At 43.9% G+C, this 14,069-nt stretch overlaps 2 protein-coding genes across 6 annotated transcripts in view; one reads left to right on the top strand and one right to left on the bottom strand.

The window, feature by feature from the left end:
• Positions 1–79: 79 nt before the first annotated feature.
• On the top strand, positions 80–7,080 carry traf6 (TNF receptor-associated factor 6). 5 transcript variants are annotated; one of them, XM_023393163.2, is made up of 9 exons: positions 81–136; positions 272–520; positions 1,282–1,607; positions 1,870–2,020; positions 2,484–2,642; positions 2,771–2,842; positions 3,174–3,251; positions 3,395–3,718; positions 4,162–7,080. In XM_023393163.2, exons 3-9 carry the CDS (start codon positions 1,282–1,284, stop codon positions 4,765–4,767), a joined length of 1,716 nt encoding a protein of 571 aa, XP_023248931.1. In that variant the 5' UTR covers positions 81–136; positions 272–520; the 3' UTR covers positions 4,768–7,080. The 5 variants fall into 5 exon arrangements, with proteins under 5 accessions (XP_023248930.1, XP_023248931.1, XP_023248928.1 ...); XM_023393162.2 differs by lacking the exon at positions 272–520 and having other exon boundaries at positions 80–136; XM_023393160.2 differs by having other exon boundaries at positions 272–1,607.
• trpm5 (transient receptor potential cation channel, subfamily M, member 5) overlaps positions 6,718–14,069 on the bottom strand; it is an 18,475-nt gene continuing 11,123 nt past the window's right edge. Inside the window, exons 13-26 of the mRNA XM_023393159.2 lie at positions 13,447–13,570; positions 13,089–13,234; positions 12,162–12,274; positions 11,947–12,048; positions 11,178–11,436; positions 9,214–9,332; positions 8,977–9,109; positions 8,715–8,889; positions 8,344–8,512; positions 8,029–8,207; positions 7,647–7,779; positions 7,368–7,440; positions 7,150–7,240; positions 6,718–7,018 (exon numbers count right to left, since the gene is read on the bottom strand). Of these exons, the coding sequence (XP_023248927.1) occupies positions 6,873–7,018; positions 7,150–7,240; positions 7,368–7,440; positions 7,647–7,779; positions 8,029–8,207; positions 8,344–8,512; positions 8,715–8,889; positions 8,977–9,109; positions 9,214–9,332; positions 11,178–11,436; positions 11,947–12,048; positions 12,162–12,274; positions 13,089–13,234; positions 13,447–13,570 (1,962 nt within the window). The 3' untranslated portion in view covers positions 6,718–6,872. The remainder of the gene's footprint in view (positions 7,019–7,149; positions 7,241–7,367; positions 7,441–7,646; positions 7,780–8,028; positions 8,208–8,343; positions 8,513–8,714; positions 8,890–8,976; positions 9,110–9,213; positions 9,333–11,177; positions 11,437–11,946; positions 12,049–12,161; positions 12,275–13,088; positions 13,235–13,446; positions 13,571–14,069) is intronic.

The following is a 14,069-nucleotide window of genomic DNA, read 5'->3' as shown; positions in this document are numbered from 1 at the left end:
GAGGGGGCGCTGCTCAACACCTCACCAGACAAACGAAAGAGAAAAGAACCGTTTATCTTTGATGACGTTTCGAAAAAAAAAAAAAAAACAGGAAATTCTGCAGAAACGAAAAGTCTGAGACGTTTTCACGTCAAAGGTACGTATATTATAAGAATTCTTGCTTTCACAAACGTAGTCATTACTTCAACGCTGTCGTTGCTGTGTTGCCGACGAGGACGCGTGTTTGTTGTCTGCTTTTTTGGTCAGTATCTTACTTTTAATCTCTTTTCAGCACAGTCAGGCTCGAAGTTGCAGTTCCGCATCCAGGGGCATGACTGGTCCATCAAGTGACAACATTGCCGACGCCGTTTATTAAGTGGACGTGTCAAGACTTTAGCGCTACAGTTTCGACACCCACACTATATATTTTACAATTTTAAGTCACTGGATGAAAGTATGACTAGTAGATGTGGCGCACAGCTGCAGCTTATTACTTACACCAGCAACTGTGTAATTCTATATAGACTCAAAGCTAAAGAAGGTCCTGTAAAGAACGTCTTGTTTTTATTCACAAAGGTCTATGTTATAATGATAAAATTATATTTTCAATCCTGCTGTAGGCAGTCATGCGAGCTATTAAAATAGTTTGGTTTGTGATCTTACTAAAAGCTGCCTGGAAAATCCCCAATACTTTAGTTCCTGACCTGTGGCCATATGTAAAGTCATAATGAGGATCTTAATTAGTTAAACCATCCATTTTCTTTTACTTACCCAGTTCCAGGCCATTGTTAATGTTAAATTAATGATATTATAAGAAATTATTGTTACATTCTGCTGGGAAGTACTGACAAAAATGTCTGTAAACTCATGCCCTTTGTAAATAAGTCAAGGTATTATCACCTTTGCTTATATTCATTGATATTTATCACATCAAGGCCAGTTTGACTGTGAAACGAATATTATATTGCATTTTGTGTGGTGTTGAAAAGGTCTACAAGGGTCTATAACTCAGTGAACCCTGCAGAAATCATGGAGTCAATACTGTATTGTCATTTAGCTGAAAGGAATTAATTTATAAAACAAAACAGAGACCTCACTTCACTGAGACACAAAACAACTGTTAATAACATGAAATTGAATATGTGATGGGTCGGACAAAACATGCCTTTTGAGGAAATCCCCTCAGGCTTTAGCAAACTGTTATTTATTTATTTATTTATTTTGGTACTATTTAAGGCTGCTGTAGTCCCATTTTTGAAAAATAAATAAATAAATTGCATGTTTTTGTCCCCCTCTCCACAGATGGCTTGCTTTGATAGCAGTAAGGGGAGTTTGGAGGAGGACAGTTATGAAGGAGCTGTTGGTGGAGAGCTGTCCGGCTGTGCCTTGGCCATGCTGGAAAAGGAACGGGAGTCCCTTCTCAGCCCATCAGAGAACCATGGCACCTTCAACAGCAGCAGCTCCAGCAGCTTTCAGGCTGCCACCCCCCTGCAGGGCTACGATGTAGAGTTTGACCCGTCGCTAGAGAGTAAATATGAGTGCCCTATCTGCCTCATGGCTTTGAGGAATGCCGTTCAAACACCCTGCGGTCACCGCTTCTGCAAGAACTGCATTGAGAAGTCCATTCGGTATGCTATTGTGCAACATTGAAGACTAACTCAGGTTTATGGTGCATTCTTTAACGCCAGCTTCATGGCACATTCTTGAAGAGTTGTTCATTTGTTTTATTAGCAACAGAACAATCTGTCAAAATGTCCTTTAGCTATGTGTCTAAATGATGCAGTATTTTCACTGCCACTAGGCTTCCTGCTCAAACATAACGCACCATGCAGAAACTGATAATATTAATGCTCAGCCTAAACAATCACTGTTCTTCCTCTTGCAAAACAGTGATACAGGACAGAGATGCCCTGTGGACAATGAAATGCTGTCAGAGGATCAGCTGTTTCCTGATAACTTTGCCAAACGGGAGATTCTGTCACTTACTGTTCGCTGCCCGAACTCCGGCTGTGCTGATAAAATGGAGCTACGACACTTAGAGGTGAGAACTTTTTTAAGGGTGACAGTCATCTTTGATTTTGAACTTAAAAAATGTAATTTTGGAGTTTAAAATGACCCTGTTTTGCACCATAAGATTTAAATGATATCAAGATCATTGTGATTAATTTGTTTATTATACTTTTATAGACCATAAATAATCACAGAACAGGTAATTGTGATCTCTTATGGTTGATCCGTTATTACCATTGACCACCAACCTCAGAAAATAAGGAACAAGTCGTCGTCTTCCTGAACTAAAGAGACTGTCGATGAAGGCTCTCGGATGATTTCAGAGGCTGCGACACTGTGTCCTTGTTTTGTGCCTGTTAAAAATGGGATGGATGTCAAGTTAAGAGCTGCATCTTTCTCTGCTGTAGACAATGAAATTGTTATATATGAGCCACCGCTGTCCTACTACAGAATATAATTAACGCCATTGTTCCAATGTATTGTTTTCCCTCCAGAATCATTTGGCACTCTGTCAGTTTGCCACTGTGCCTTGCCCTCAGTGCCAACAGTCTGTGAGAAAGAGCCACGTAGAGGAGCACACAACTGTTGAGTGCCAAAGGAGACCCATGTCATGTCCAGATTGTGTGGCATCCTTTGTTTACGAGGATAGAGAGGTACTGTTGACTACTGCCACTCTCGTTTCTTTTCCAGGAATAGTTCTCACAGCAGAATCACGTAGCTGCATTGTGTATATCAGTGAGGATTAGTCTCCTTACAATCTGGTTTTTGGTTGCTCCTACAGCGTCACGAGCAGCAGTGTCCCTTTGCCAACGTGAAGTGCCAGTACTGTGAGATGGATCTCATCAGAGACCAGGTGAGTGCCACAGTCGCTGCCACGAGAAAGGCCTCTGGTCATAAATGTTTTTAGTTTGAAGTAGTGACCTGTTAATCATTCAAGGTAACTTCTGTTTACAAGAACTTCTCTTTTATTTAAACAATGGGGAACCAATCAAAACCCAACCGCAGTTCATGTCATAGTTGACACTTCTGCAATACCAAGTGCTGATAGAGATGTTTGAATGGGTTTTGTGTCAGATTAGTTATTTACATTTGTTCACAATTACACAGTGATAACCCACTTCCTGAAATGCTTGTTTGAAAAATTAAATCTGAATGAAACCGAGCCGATCATGTTTGTGTTTCAGATTGAATCTCATTGTGATACAGATTGTCCAAAAGCACCCATCGCCTGTAACTTTAGCACCTTTGGATGTAAGGAGAGGGTAGGTGACACAATTCAAAGTCTCTTATGTTACAAATCTTCTACACACTGTTGAGAGAACATCTGTTCAAAACTTGGGTTTGTTACAGGACTGTTAGTCCTGCAGAGCAGATGTCACAGAGAAAAACTGTCCTCCCTCTGCAGATGCAGCGCCACAACCTGGCTCAGCACATGCAGGAGTTCACACAGATGCACATGCGCTACATGGCCGAGTTCCTGCGTGGCCTTAGCCTCAATGGCACCACACCCAAATCCCTGTGGGCGCTCGGACCTTCTGTCTCTTCTGAGGATCAAGGAGCTGCAGCATTAGTACCGGCCTCTAGTGGGCCCAGAGGTCCTGTAAGCTGCAGCAGCAACTGTGCTCCATCTCAGCCCAGTGAAGAGATGCAGAGGATCAGAGACATGGATGGACGATTGGTGAAGCAGGATCACCAGCTACGTGAGCTCATCATCTTTAAAGAAACACAGGTACGGGATGTCCGAGTGCACCTGGCTAACAGTATGTTCATTCACATGTCCCCCTCCTGACCTCAGCCTCTTTTTAGATGATGTATAGATGAGCTTTGAAATGACAAGGGCAAACAAAGTAATCTAACCTCATGTGTGTTGTCAGTCACTGCCTTATTTTATTAGGCTTTGGTCATTTATGTGGAGGTATCCACACTAAAGGGGTGATGTCAAACTTAACATTTACAAAAAAATATATATATTCTGTAGCTCTATTCACCAGCTTCAATGTGATTTTTCTAAAGGGTAAGCATATTGCCTTCTCCTTCTCCTTCGCCTCTTCTTTTCCTGAACAGCCTGTTTTTGTTGGCAGCATGTTGTCTCTAGCTGTTGGAGACTTGCCTTTTTAGATCTTGCCTTTTAAGCCTCAGTCCTGTGAAACTATTCTCCTATCGCTTTCACAGGTAGGCCAGCTTGCAGAGCTCAGGCGTAGGGTGTCAATGCTGGAGGACACAGTGAGGGAGCTGGAGGCCCAGCAGTGCCACGGTATCTTCATCTGGCGCCTCAAAGGTTTCTCCGCTCACCTGCGGAACCAGGAAGCAGGCCTGCCGGTGGTGGAGCACAGCCCCGGCTTCTACACGGGCTGTCCGGGCTACAAGCTGTGCCTGCGTTTACACCTGCAGACCCCTAACGCCCCGCGCTGCTCCAACTACATCTCCCTGTTTGTGCACACCATGCAGGGAGCTTTTGACGCGCAACTGACCTGGCCATTACAAGGCACCATCCGGCTCGCCATCCTAGACCACGGCCCCGAGGGTCAGCACCACATGGAGGTGATGGAAACGAAGCCAGACCTGCAAGCCTTTCAGAAGCCCACCATCCTGCGCAACCCCAAAGGATTCGGCTACGTTACCTTCATGCACCTGCAAAACCTGAGCCAGAGAGCCTACGTTAAAGACGACACCCTGCTTATCCGCTGTGAAGTGACGCCACGATTTGACAATATGCCTCACCGCGAGGGACCAACAGTGCAGCCCAGAGGGCCTGAGGCATCAGTTTCAAGGGACTAAAGTCAAACGCATATCTATGACAGTGCGATACATCTCTCAATGTCTCTGTACTTCTCAGTTGATTTTATTGGTTCACATCAGGAGGAGGGAGATTAATGCTGACGGCCATTTAATATTTGGAAACGGCAAGTATACTAGTATTTATTTGTTTACCAACTTTTAAATGTCAAAATAGTTTTTGTTTCAATAGATATGCACATGCACAATACGATCCTTTTTTTTTTATTCATTTTGAAATGTATGCATTCACCTATATGGTACCAACATTCACCAAGCCTCCTTTGTTCAAATTGTGTAAATAGCCAATGTGTAATCAGCTCAACATAACCAGTTAAAGAGATGTTCTCTCTGCCTGCAGACTGAACATAACTACAAACTTTGCTCTCTTCTTGTGTTTGTTGGAGACGGTATGCACCCTGTGGAGTTTTTGATCTCTGCTGGCAGATTGGAGCAGCGTTTTGGCAAGCAGATCCCCATTTCTATGTTTTACCTCATCGTCTACGACCACACACACACACACACACACACACACACACACACACACAGATCCACTTGTATGCATTCTTAATGACTGCAGGGGGAAGGAATGAAAATGAGTAGTGTAGGAAAGGCAAACAGGTGAAACAGCGCTGGGCTGTGTGGCATTTTTTTATTTGCAGTCGCCACGTTTGGGATCGTGAGAAATATGAAACACTTGGGTCCAGATCATATAAAAGAAATGGCCGCACAACAAAGAAGTGCCACAAACGCACTGAAATCACTCTTCTTATCACAATATGAGACCTTAGTCCAACAAGAATAAAACTTCTGGAATAGCTCTAACATTGTGTTATTTTCATGCCAAAAACATGGAAGCCTGAAGAACTTTTTCATGTCAGGTGAGCGGCTTCCATTGGAATAAATGGGGCGCTGTTCAGTTCTGTTTAATTTATCTGTGGGTCACACAAGATGCAGAGGAGCATCGTGTCACCTGGGGGGAATTGAAGCGGCAGACAAAGCAAAGAAACACATCATACCATGTCCATCAAAAACAGGAGGACAGTTTCATGGCGGTAATCAGCTGAGCAAAGCTCCAAGACAGGGTGAAGAAGAAGAAGACGACGACGACTAGTTCTTGTATTTAAAGATGGGAAATACTGCAAGTTTCAAGATATTCAAAAGTCTGCTTTCCAAATGTTTTGTGAGGAAGGAAGTGCATTCGATAGATATGTCCTGCCTCTGTGACGCGGTGTATGTTGACTGTAAACAAAAACTCCACAGGGTGCTTTTTGTTTTGTTTTAAACTAAGGTCAGTGTAAAGATTAGGAGTCTCAATAGTCAAACTCATGTTCTCCAAATTCAACATGTAATGCTTCACTATTTTTTTGACTGTATATTTTTGATGAATACGTTACAGCGAGTCACCGAGTTGCTCATGTTGCTTTGGGCTGCCACAAACTCCTGCCTAATGTGCCTCATGTCACCTGTGCCTCATGTCACCTGTGCTTAATGTGCCTACTGCGCACTATCAAAAGCATTTCAACAGTAGACATAAATCCACCATCATGGTTCGGTGTCTTCAATGTAAAACCCTGTTTAAGGCGCTAAGGCTGTTTAGCCTCCTCAGTAGATTGTGTTATGTATTGGTGTGTCGCTGTTCAGTGATGTGACTGTATTAACAATGATAACTCTTAATGTAAATGAACAGGTTCTTATTGTGAATCTTAGCATATGATCCAATGCTGATGGAAATAGCCTCAAATTAAAGTTGAGCATACTGTCTCCCACTGTCTTGGACTATACATTGATACATTACTGTGTGATATTGCCATGTAACCAAGGATCAAAGATATGTCATCCATAAGTGACTTATTTGATAACTTGCTTTATCTTTTGTTGCTAAAATATTTCCTGTAAGAAAAGGTATTGAAAACTTGTTTAGAAAGTTTTACAACAAGAAAAAGCTGTGAACACATTCAACATCATTTTTATTCATTTAAAATAAGGTCCAAACCAAATCAAGGTTCCCTTTCCCACAACAATGATCATACCTCAAAATATTCTTAAAATCTCAGATATGCTACAAGAATTACCTGCGCATGTGCTAGCACCTACTATCATCACGTTTATTCATCAATGTAAGGAAATTTTTTGTTAGCTCCGTATCCCGGGTGACCCGGTTTGGCTTCCCCTCTGTCCTGTTTGTCTTCTTTCTCTGGTTCTCCTTGAGCTGCGTCGTTGGAGCTGCTCGCCTTGTAGCCTGTTAGCGATGCTGAAATTGAATGCCATATTAATATTCAAAATAAATATAAAATGCATACAGTGGTGCTAGAATGGCTGTTGTGTTTTGTCTGTTGTCATAGTATGAGTCAGTCTTTCCTGTGTCAGGTTTTTTTGACTCACGTGGAGATCTCGGAGCTTCTTTCCCACACTTGAGTGTGCTCTGAGCAAAGCACTCTGCCATCCAGGACAACACCTCTCCACAATATCTGACCTAGAGACGGGTGAGCCAGAAACCAGAGACTTAGTGCTTCCTATATTTTTAATTTGAAACATGTTGAGGAAAATGCAAGCAGGTGATGTGTGAAATCGTGCTGTTGAGGTCACTTTTCCAGGTTTACCTGAGCCTCCATGGATGCCAGTCGTTTCTCTTGGTCCTTAAACCCACTGACAATCCTCAGCAAGCTCTGAACCCTTGGTATCAAACAAAAATCAGTTAAAAACATATTCAATGCTGCAGTGATCGTTTTGTACCACCAGGGGGCAGAAGAGCTTTAAAACGAGCTACGGCGTGGTGCTGGGCAGGTAGTGTAGACTGTATAAAAAAGGATTTTATCTTGCTATGATGAGAGTGCATGACAGTTTTATCCACAGTAACACAATTGCAAAATGACAATTACTTAGAGGAGGTGCTCTTGAGTCTCTCCTCACTGCTTTCCCAATGCTGGCGCTCCAGTTTGGCCAGGTAGTTCTCTTTCTGCACCGTCTCCCATGTTATCAGCCTCTGGTCTAGCCCTGCCGGCAGCTCCCTCTCTGGCAAAACACACACACACACACACACACACACACACTAGGAGGTAGTCCAATAACCAATTAACCAACAGGCAATTTCCAAGGACAGAGCAGGTGAAGGACAGAGATAAAAAACACAGTCTGTTTGCCTGTATTTCATTTAACCTAATTTTTAATTTAGCCAGATAAGCCACAAGGAACTACATCATGTGCTTGAAGTAATGAAATAGTCCGGAAATAAACGGAAATGTGCGTATGGACCCTTCATACCCAGGTGCTCCTGCTTGGACTCGGGCTGTTTGACCAGGCTGAGGAGGATCTGAGAGAGGTGGCTGATGATGATGAAGGGCGGAGCCAGTGCCGGACGGCTGTGGTATTCCACTATCAGGTTGTATCTCTGGAACTTCCAGAAGATGTCCGTGTTGCCCTGCACTACCTGGAATGTGTAGCTGTAAATGGGTAAAAAAGAAATAAGAAGAAGAAGAAGAAGAAAGAAATAAAAGCCAATAAAATGTACAAAGAAGCCACCAGCTCAACTCATTTCATCAGATGGACAATCATGGGGGCAGTTTCCTGGATTCCCACCTGAACATGGCAATAAGCAGATTGAGCAGCAGGACATTGGTGACAAGAAGGAAGATAACCAGCAACAGAATGACCAGCCAGTTGGCATAGATGTTGGGACACGGCGGCCGTAGGCCCATGATAATCTCCTCTGAGTCATCGGTGCAGTTAATTTCAGGCATGCGAGCAGCTGTGCTCCGTTTATGAAAGAACAAGAAAATTAGATTAGCATTCAGCAACATTCAGGCCAACAGAGAGCCATCCCGGGCTGCATGAATGAACAAAATGTAACATGACAATAAACTGTCACGCTGCACAGCACACATTTGGAAGTCGCATCTTCTTTATACCAATTAAATATAGAAGAAATGTTGCATCCGCTGTGATTTTACCATCTATTTCCTCCAAGGGGATCTGACCGAAGATGTGCAGGTAGGGGCGGTACAAGGCTCTGCGAAACACCCAGTCGATCCTGGGGTCGTTGGGGTGGAGGAGAGCCTGGGTGGCAACGCCGTACGCAATGAGCCACACGCTCAGGAAGAAGAGGAAGAAGAAAACATCCTTCATCTGGCGGATGGAGAAACGGACATGTATTCATCTGTGACCAAGAACTTCACTCTCATGTTGAGACAGTGGTATTTTTGCTCCGCTCACCATTCTCTCCACAATAATGATCTTGGGGCCGAGCTGCTTGTGGATGGCAAAGATGTGGATGAGACGTAGAGTGAAGACCATGAAGTCTATGGCCAGCACGGTCCTCCCTGCCTCATAGGTGTGATCGACCATCCTGCAAAATCCAATTAACACGGACATTACTCTTTCATTTCTGCCCCTCCTTCACATTCTGTCATTAGTTCATTCATTCCTTCATCTTCATTTTTTTTTTATCACCTGCATGAAACCCCAACAACAAAGAGTGAGATGGCGACCATGTCGCACTTGTTCCAGTTGTCCTCGACATAGAGCTTGAACTTCTTCAAGATGCTCATCTCTTCATCCGTGAAAAAGCTCTGCGTCATAAAAGACAGTTGATGTTTTACTATAAGACATAGACAGTTGTAAAGGGAGTTCAAGAGGAGATCACAGCGATTTATCTTTGATACCAAAAGTGTGATCTGACATTTATTTCTGTTTCATTTCTCATTCCGACATTTCTTTTTCCGATCATACTCTTTGACCCTTTGTGTGGTTTAGTGGCATCATTAATCTGATAGAAAGTGATGTGTGTGTCACTGTTCTGTTTTGTTATGACAGAAACTAAAATTTATTATATACAGTGTTTGTAATGTGCCTCCTTGAACATGTTGCTATTGGCTGAAAGAATGGGACAAAATAAATCAGTTATATATTTTTAAAAAATGAAAACATTGTGCGCTGGTGTGAAGTTTCCATTCATGTACCCTGAAGAATTCCAGATGTTTATAGGTAGATGAGGCTTGAACAAACCTTTGAACCTTTTATCCATCAGCTGTGTCTGAACAGAGGTTATTTTCTCTCTCTACTAGAGCTCAGTAATAATTCTCTCATGTAATCACGCCCTCGGCCAGGTCACACACCGGAGCTCTATTCAGACACACCTGCAGCACCAGACGGGAGTTAGAAAGCACCCCACTGCTTCAGTAGCACCTGCAGTGTCCCACTTTTTTCGCTCCTGTAAAATGTCTCTTACACCTGAAGTGCTGAGGTTGAGTGTCTCTCGTGGGTCGATCAGGGCACCTGTAAGTGCACCGAGGCAGCAGCGCTCGGTCTCTCGATGGCACAACTGGCTGACTAGCTGAGAGGCAGAATACTGCTTTTATAAAGTAACAGACTGGTGTGTGTGGTTGTGTGTGTGGTTGTGTGTGTGTGTGCGTGTGTGTGTGTGTGTGTGTGTGTGTGTGTGTGCTCCGACTGTCGACAAATAAATGCCAACGTGACGGTTGTCTGCATTGACTGGACGTAAAATCTGATCTGATCTGACAAGCACAGACAAAACGCAACGTGCTACTAAAATCTAATGATACAATAACAATCTTTCACGTCTGTATGTAACACACCCATTTAACATTCGAAGCGGCTTTGGCAGCTCCGGGTACCTGCACAATGTTCAGGGGGAATAGTCTATATATAGATATACATATATAGCAACATACTGTACATGTTGTCACAGCTTTGTGAGAGCGAGGAGTCTTGCACCGGCTCATCTATTAGATTTAAAAAGCTGGTAAACCCATAATCTCTAACCTTGTTCTACGACAATTATGATAAGAAACAGGGGCCCCATTGGCACTGTCCTCCTTTAGGGAGAAGCAGGCACCCCAGAGCCATCCCTTTGAAGGCACAGGAGCCCTGCTGGGTTTTGGTAGCAGGCCAGAGCCGCCTGTGGCACTATGGTGGTTCTTTTTTTGGAAACCCGCGCCATAGTTCTGTTCAGCTCAGGGACTTTCTGAGATGCACGTTGAAAAGTGAGCCGGAGGGGGGGGAACGGAGGTGAAGCCCTGTCTCATCTGGGGCTTTTGTGCCCATGGGAGCAAGTCTGAACGGGATCAGTGAAATAAGGGCTCATGCTTGTCTGACCTGGCTCATCGGGAGGGAGTCGGGCAGAGAGGTGAAAGGCTCATGAATCCTTAAAGCCCCAGAGAGAATGAGCTCATTGCAGCGATTCACATCAGATCCCACTCAGATGTGTCTGTGTTGGCAGGTATGAACTCTGTCACGCGAGCACGTCTAATAAAAATGGCAGAGCTTCAAAATGGGTGTCACACTGCGTAGACTGATAGGTGTGGAAAACCTAAAAAGAAATCACTAAATAATGATCTGAGAACTTGAAAAATCTGTTTGGAAAAAGCAGCGAGGCCGGATGCTTTGACGGTCACCTGCCGAAGCTCCTCCAGCACCAATGTGAAGACCCAGAAGTAGAGCATGATCTCCGGGGCCCCGGGACCAGAGGGCGGCGGTGGGCGGAAGTCAAGCAGGAGCACGTAGGTGAAGAGGCAGAGGAAGGCGAAGTACATGATGACGTTACCGAGGAACACGGTGACGGGAGCGCTCCAGAAGCGACGCCAGCGGCGGATTAAGAAACGCCACCAGACAGAGGCACAGCTCTGAGCTGCTGGATCTCCAGGTGGAGAGTCCCTGGAAATCAAAGGGGTTTTTATTAACATACAAAACATAACAAGTATATAATGATCTAAACACCTGGTGTATCCTGGCCTCTTTAATTGGAACACGGGAATATTACTGATGCTGCGTTAACGTTTGATGATCGGCTTTGATGATGCAGGGCTGGATGTACTCCAGGTTTTATGTTACGCCGTTGCTGATGTACATTGTTTTGTGTGAGCTTCTGCGGTCTGTTTTTTAGCCATTTTTATTATGTTTCATGCATTTTGGCTGCAAGACAAGTGCAATTCCCCTCAGGGAAAAACAAAGTTGAATATACAGGAAGTTGAAATTAAGATGTGAATTGGTGTAGTGCATATGATTTTTATACTTTAGCTGAATTTGGGCTGAGGTCATGTGCAGCTTTATTGTATAATGCAGGGTAATGGAATGCTCACTTTTAAAAAAAAAAAATGTAATCATTATTTAAAGATCAATTTAAGTATTATATGTTATATATTATATATTATATATATGACTCACAGAGGGTCATCATCGTCAGTCAACAGTAAAGCCTTCTCTGTATCCAGACTGTCCAGCTCCACAAACTGCTCGCGGCCGTTGCGGTTGTCAAGTTCCTCGTCACTGGGAAACACACAAACATGAGTGAGTCAGTGCAGCGCAACAAAACCAACCGTGCAGCACATCCGCACGGCTGGAGGGGCAAATGGTAGGGGGCAAAGCGTGAGACTGATCACCTGAACTTTATGAGGTTGGTCCAGATGAGCGGCGGACAGAAGAAAGACACCACTAGTTTGGAGATGGCCGTGTCTGTCGTCATCGCCCCCCACCAAATCTTTGTGAGGAGAGCCTGCGGTAAAACGTTTCGGTTTCATGTAATTTAGGGGAAAAAAATCATCAGATAGTTTCATTACAGGGGGGTAAACTAACTGAACAGGTGAATGATATTAACCACAAGAGGGCACCACAGGCCCGAGGATAGTTCTGCCTTACAGTTTGTGACTGTATCCATGGAAGCATCATGCAGGGAGTTGCCCCAGATGGTTCACAGGCAAAAAAATAAATAAATGAAAAATGCAAATTTTTCCACTTCGTCAAATCATTTCATGTCGTGTGTGAACCATGTCCTTCTCCACAACTCCTGCAGTTGCAGTTTGGGATGAGGAAATGCTTTTCTTGGTCATGTTCTTGTCGCAAACAGACCAGAAAAATCCATATTCTCTTGAAACATTACACGTTTACCAAAATATAATTAATGGTCTCACATTAAAAAAAGCCTATATCATTCCCACTGTGTGCTTTAAATACACTGTTACTTCACTGTCAAGACTTTTCTGCACACTAACTCTCTCTGATGACATTGAATTACCAATTAACTCCCAATAATGATTTTCTAATGACAAAGACGTCTGTTGCAGGGATATTTAGACAAGAGGGAGCATGAGCTATGGATTTGAAGTAGGTGTGCAATGCCCTGGAAAAGTGTTTGATAACTGCAGTACTTCAATACTAATAGAGGGCAGCAAAATAAATCACCTACTTCGCTACATCAAACACACAATACTTTGAAACTGTTGGGTGAAAGTTAAATGTTTTTACAATAGCTGAAAGAATCAGTTCAATCAGAACCAAATGTGGAGCATATGAATGCGTCTCCTTGTTACCTGCACTCCGTCGTGGGCAAAGAAGGATTTGGCGTCTGCCTCTGTTGCCAGGTTGAGGACTGTAGATTTGCTCCAGCAGTGTGTTCTCCTCACCAACAAAGCATAAGCTCTGTCTTCACTGTTTGAGTAACACTCTCCAAAGACATCTGCCACAGTAACAGGTACACAGTGTCAAACACTCGGCTTCATTTGAAGCATTCGCACATTCAGATTCATGCTTTACTCGCTCCCGCTGGATCGTGTTTGTGAAAGACGGCGCCGTCAGGAGGTCAGTGAACATACCTCTTGCTATGTTTGACCCTTACTTTTTCCCTGATCACACGCTCAACCCTCGTCGTTGGACGGTTCACGTACTCACCAAGTGCAAACTGCTCGTACTTGGCCTCCTTCATGCTGCGTGCAGACTCAGCCTCAGATTCCAGTCGTGCCATCTCTTTCAGAATCTTACAACCCGCCAGCGCTGCCGCAACCGCCTCAGGGCCCTGAAGGATTAAAAGAAAGCTGAATCCAAGAAATGGGTTTGAGAGAGGGATCTGAGAAATCTAGTTTAGACTTTTAGTGAGCTGCGTAGTTGGCATCGAAATGCATGTGTGCATCCAGCTGCAATAGATACGTTCCTATCTCCAAGTCCACCCCCAGTTTCTGAAGGTCCACTGTTTGATTTGGCCATGAAAATTACAGCTCTACCACACAGTATATAATTACCCTGCCTATGAACAAAACCTTTACAGCTTCGGATGATATCAGTATCTCAGACGTAGCTGCCCCCCCCCCGGGTCCCAGAGGTCAGGGGTCAACTACCTCTGTATGAAGTGACTGTCAATACAAGAGAGGAAAAATGGCCACAAAGTGACACAAAAACCACCTCAAAGATCCAAAACTTTGTTGTTGTTTTGTGTCTCTTTCAGCCTGGAGCTCCTATACAGCAGGGCGGGGTGGGGTGTGTGTCTGTGTGTGTGTGTGTGTGTGTGTGTGTGTGGG

Source organism: Seriola lalandi, unplaced genomic scaffold, assembly GCF_002814215.2.
Source record: "Seriola lalandi dorsalis isolate HSWRI2012SDOR001 ecotype SW California unplaced genomic scaffold, Sedor1 jcf7180002054929, whole genome shotgun sequence".
Taxonomy (NCBI): domain Eukaryota; kingdom Metazoa; phylum Chordata; class Actinopteri; order Carangiformes; family Carangidae; genus Seriola; species Seriola lalandi.
This window is presented reverse-complemented; position numbering and strand designations above follow the sequence as displayed.

Bases quoted from the DNA above. Each gene is read 5' to 3' on its own strand.
- traf6 (XM_023393160.2), top strand. From the start codon at position 1,258: ATGTTTTTGTCCCCCTCTCCACAGATGGCTTGCTTTGATAGCAGTAAG. The intron at 2,843-3,173 runs GTGAGTGCCACA...TTTGTGTTTCAG, and splicing joins TGGATCTCATCAGAGACCAG to ATTGAATCTCATTGTGATAC. The intron at 3,719-4,161 runs GTACGGGATGTC...TCGCTTTCACAG, and splicing joins TCATCTTTAAAGAAACACAG to GTAGGCCAGCTTGCAGAGCT.